This window comes from Triticum urartu, chromosome 3A, assembly GCF_056163025.1.
Source record: "Triticum urartu cultivar PI428250 chromosome 3A, HENAU_Tu73, whole genome shotgun sequence".
Classification (NCBI taxonomy): domain Eukaryota; kingdom Viridiplantae; phylum Streptophyta; class Magnoliopsida; order Poales; family Poaceae; genus Triticum; species Triticum urartu.
The window spans coordinates 102,775,432-102,780,119 of record NC_141875.1 but is presented as its reverse complement, the minus strand read 5'-3'; the positions used below and the strand labels follow the sequence as shown (position 1 = coordinate 102,780,119).

The following is a 4,688-nucleotide window of genomic DNA, read 5'->3' as shown; positions in this document are numbered from 1 at the left end:
TATTCTCGCCACCCCCCTTCTCTTCATTTTCTCATTGCTTTCTCCTTCTGTCCCGCCGCTCCCACCATTCTTCTCCTGCTCTCGGCCATCCCGCCGCCATACCGCCGAAGAAGTATTCGGCCCCTCGCCCCGCTGCCGCTGCCGTTTCCATCCAACCGAAGCAGAGGAAGCCGAGGGTGCCGGTGGCAAGACCACCGGGCGTGTCCAACGCCGAGTGGAGGGTGGAGGTTCAGCGCTGGGGGACTGTCACCACCGACCGGCGGAACAGGCTCATCGCCAAGAAAGCCAAGGACGCGATGGCGGCGGAGCAGGCAGAGACGTCTCACGCGGGGATGATGAATCCGCCCGGCCACTGCCCGCAAACTACGTAGGGGAGCCAACAGAGCGTCGCGTCGCCGGCCAACTTCTCGCCGCCGCCACCGCCCTGGGGGTACGCACCCTGGCTACTCCGACGGCGACGCGCACGGTGGTTTCAACACCAACATCACCTTCCCGCATGGCGTGGCGCCACGTGCCTCTGCCTCCGGCCTGAACCCTGACCAGCGCGCCCCCTCCCCCGCGTTCGCCGGCATCCATACCCAGTAAACTACTCGCCGCCGGCGTACTCAGCCTCGCCTACGCCACCTCTGCGCTGGGGCGCCCTACTCTTCGCACACGCCTCGGCGCCGCCATAGATCGGCAACCCCAACGCGACCGACGCCAACATGGACGAGATCATCACGAGTGGCTCGGTCGCCGCCGCCTCCTACCCCGGGTTCCACGCGCAGGACGAAACAATGGACACCGTCGTCAACATGGACGAAGAGCTCGACGACGCTGAGGAGGGGGAGGAGGAAGAAGAGGCTGAGGAGGAGATGGAGCCGGCGCCGGCGACGAAAGGGAGAAAGAAGAGGCGGGTGGCCAGTGCCAGGCCGGGCGAGCCGCGCGTTAAGTGGACGTCCAAGGAAGACGAGTGCCTTGCCGAAGCATGGAAGACCATCAGCATCGGCCCGATCACCGGCTTGAATCAGAATGTCGACACGTACTGGAGACGGATCAAGTCGGCGCTTGATGAGCGCAAGGTGGTCGACCCCTACTTCGCCACCATTCACATGGAACGCGGCGACAAGGCCATGCTGAACCATTGGGTGATCATCCGGGCGGCCTGCAACAAATGGTATGGGATTGTCGAGAAGACCGTGGCTCATCCGGAAAGCGGCGCCAATGTCGAGGGTCAGATATGTCCAGCCGCCGGCTCACTTCTTTCGCTATGTACGTCGTCGACATTTGTTCTTCGGCTGCGCAGATGGTTCAGATGTTCAACATGTATCGCCAGGACAACAGCGACCAAGAGTTCAAATTCCTTCACGTGTTCTCCCAGATCGAGTCGTGCGAGAAGTGGAGGGCGGTCCGGCTCACCCTCGTAAGGCCAAGGAGACGTACAAGCCGGACGCGCCCCGCCCCGAGGGCGGCGGATGGGCGCTGTGATGGCAACAAAAGAGCCAAGACGGCGAGGGACGCGGCACCTGCTGCCGAACGGCTTCAATCGTCGATCGAGCAGTGCATCGCCGATGCCAAGAACAACGCCGCAAAGAGGGAGGAGAAATCCGACGCAGGTGGTCGGCGTTGATGACGAAGTAGGACATGAAGCTCAACCTTCTCAGGACCAACGTCGCCGTGAAGAAGAGGAACACCGACCTGGCGTTCTTGATGGCGGTAGACATGTCGATGATGGACGAGCAGGTCAAGGCGTGGTACCTGGCGGAGCGCGGCCTCATCTTGAATCAGATGCCCGGGCCAACACCACGCCGATAACAACGTTGACGCCCAGCCTGAGCGACGAAGCGGTGCCGACGCCGACCGCCAGCCCGAGCACAGAAGCCACGCCGACGCCAAGCATGCCTGCATCCACGCCGACCCCGGCCAATTCCACGCCGTTCCTGACCAGTCCCACGCTAGAGGAGCCCATCGTTTGATGCGTTTCTTTGTCTACGCGTCTTTCCTTTTGATCGCCGAACTTTCGTGTTTGTTTGATAGCCGAACTGTAGCATGATAATCGCCGAACTGTTGCATGATGATCGCTGAACTTGTGGAATTTTTTTGACAACAAAAAAGACAAGTTTGAATTTATGAGCGTTTGGGGGCCGAAACCTGAAGGCGCGGCTGGGAAAAAAAAACCCACCGGCGCAAACACGAAAACGCATTCGGCCGGGTGTGCTGGGGGCCGATGCTCTAATATTTCGTTATGCAATCACTACCAACTTTATGTACACCGCTTAATCCCGTCTGCCCGTCTAGTCTAGAATACAAGGTGTCAACTCAAAAGTAGTCGAAATGGTCCTCATGTTGTTGCTTGTACGGCTCCTGCCGCTCCTTCCTGCTCATCGTCTTCGCCTTGCTCCTTGCCACCGGCACGGGCACCTCCGGCGGTCGGACGGACCTGACGAGCGCCCAGTTCACACCGCGGAAGAACGCGTGCCGCTTCACCTCGCCCGACCCCGTGCAGCTCCCCAGTCGCTTCCCGGGGCACTTCGCCAGGAGCCGGGCCATGAGGTCCTGCGCCCGGAGCAGCTCCTCCCGCTCGCCGCAGCTCGCCGACGACGGGACCCGCGGGAAGGCCACGGGCCGCTTGCCGACGATGTTGGCGAGCGTCTCCTCGTTGGTCGCCCCCTTGAACGGCGTCTGACCGTACACCATCTCGTACATGAACACTCCCAGCGTCCACCAGTCCACCGCGCTGCCGTGGCCCTGCCCGGAGATCACCTCCGGCGCCAGGTACTCGTGCGTGCCCACGAAAGACCTAGACCGGGCCGCCACAGGCTCCACCACCACCTCTGCAGGGTCAGACTCAGACGTCTGTTCGGGCTCGGAATGCTCGGCGGCGTCGGCGTCCACGGCCGCCGCGCCGGGCATCGGCAGCAGGCGCTTGCGTGTTACACCGTTGAATAGGCATGACAGCACCGGCTGGATCGGCGGGACGCACGACGAGGAGTGATCATTGGTCGAGCTCGGGCCGGCGCCGGCGCCGTCCCCTCTCGGTTGGCGGAGGAGCTTGGGGACGACGTCGTCGCACTTGAGGGAGAGGTCGAAGTCGGAGAGCATGATGTGGCCGTCGGCGCGCACCAGGACGTTCTCCGGCTTGAGGTCCCGGTACACCACCCCCATCATGTGCAGGTACTCCAGCGCCAGCACCGTCTCCGCCGCGTAGAATCTGCCGTTCATTATTCGGCGATCGATCTCTATCAGCTCAGCCAGCGCCACACAAAGATACAGTAGATAATATGCATGTCGCCATGCATGCATGCGCGCGCAGCTCAAATCATTAGCCCAAGTGGGTTCTTTCTCAAAAGATCTGCTTAGATAGGCATGCACGGCGAGACAAAAAGTGTCTATGAAATACTCTGAAATAAAGCACCAATGCAAATGCATATGCACATTGCACATGGAAAGAAGATTACTACACTACACTAGCTCAAAGTGGTGCCATGCTTTAAAAAAGGAGTGACACGAAGACAAAGCTTGACCCTGAAACAGAGAGAATCTCAGCTTTTCATCCCACGCGTAACCTTCAGGCCATGGGATATTCGGATCAATGTGAATGTGTGGCACAGTGCATGCATGGAAGTTGAACGGTGGGATTGATAATGATATTGATACCTCGCGGAGGCGACGCTGAACCGGCGGCCGGGCTGCCGCTGCCGGGCGACGTGGAGGTCGCCGCCGGGGCAGAACTCCATGACGAGGCAGGCGTAGTGCGACGCCTCGAAGTCGGCGTACAGCGTGGGCAGGAAGGGGTGGTCGAGGGCGCGGAGGATCTCCCGCTCCACCTCCGCGCGCCGGAGCTTCTTGCGGAACGCCAGCGCGTCCTTGTCCACCACCTTCATGGCGTAGTAGAGGCGCCCGGACGACGACGGCCGGTGCGGCGGCTCACGGAGCTCGCACAGGTAGACGTTTCCGAGGTCGCCGCTGCCGAGGCGCCGCACGAGGCGGAAGTGGTCCAGCCCGACGCTGCCGCCGGCGGCGGCTGCGCGGACGCGCGCGATGGCCTCCCACTCGGCATGGTTGGCCTTGTGGGGCTTGCTGTGGCGGCAGGGGGTCTCGCCGCCGCCAGAGACCGAGCTGGAGCTGCCAATGTCGCTGATCCAGCTCCGGCGGGAGCCCAGCGCCGTGAGCGACGACGGACGGCTACTGTCGTAGTCCGATTCATCTCTAACGGCAGCCATGGAAGAAGCTAGCTTGCCTCTGCCTTCCAGCACCAGCTCCCTATGTCTATATAGGCAGGCAAGCAGCGGTGTCTGTCATGTGTGGCCAGTTGAAAATTGATTACAAAATCCACAAAAGCGCTTTCAAGGATTGGAGGGTATCTAAGCCTCCGAGAGTTGATAATACCTTAGGAGTAGCCTTTTCCATTTCGCTCCACACGGATATATAGATGCATAATTAATATCTAGTGAATTTTTTAGACATGGCAAATAAAATATTTTTCATGGCAAATTATGTTTGACTAGAATGACAAGTTTAGTTCCCCCGCAAAAAAAAAAGAATAACAAGTTTAGTTGGTGAGCATAGTAAATCCGTCTTGGTTTATTTCTTGTTAGAAAATCGACGTGCTTACAAACTAAATTTAACATACTCGCGTCAACATAAATTGCCATGAAAAAAGTTCGTTTTGCGATACCTAAAAATCTGACGTCAATTTTTAGCATTTC

The 4,688-nt window shown here is 59.3% G+C and overlaps 1 protein-coding gene across 1 annotated transcript; it reads right to left on the bottom strand.

Annotated features, from left to right (window-relative positions):
• Positions 1–2,004: 2,004 nt before the first annotated feature.
• On the bottom strand, positions 2,005–4,275 carry PID2 (AGC (cAMP-dependent, cGMP-dependent and protein kinase C) kinase family protein). The gene is made up of 2 exons (XM_048711798.2): positions 3,637–4,275; positions 2,005–3,190 (listed from the first exon to the last, which is right to left on the bottom strand). The coding sequence occupies exons 1-2, from the start codon at positions 4,200–4,202 to the stop codon at positions 2,299–2,301; spliced, it is 1,458 nt and encodes a 485-aa protein (XP_048567755.1). The 5' UTR covers positions 4,203–4,275; the 3' UTR covers positions 2,005–2,298.
• Positions 4,276–4,688: the final 413 nt, after the last annotated feature.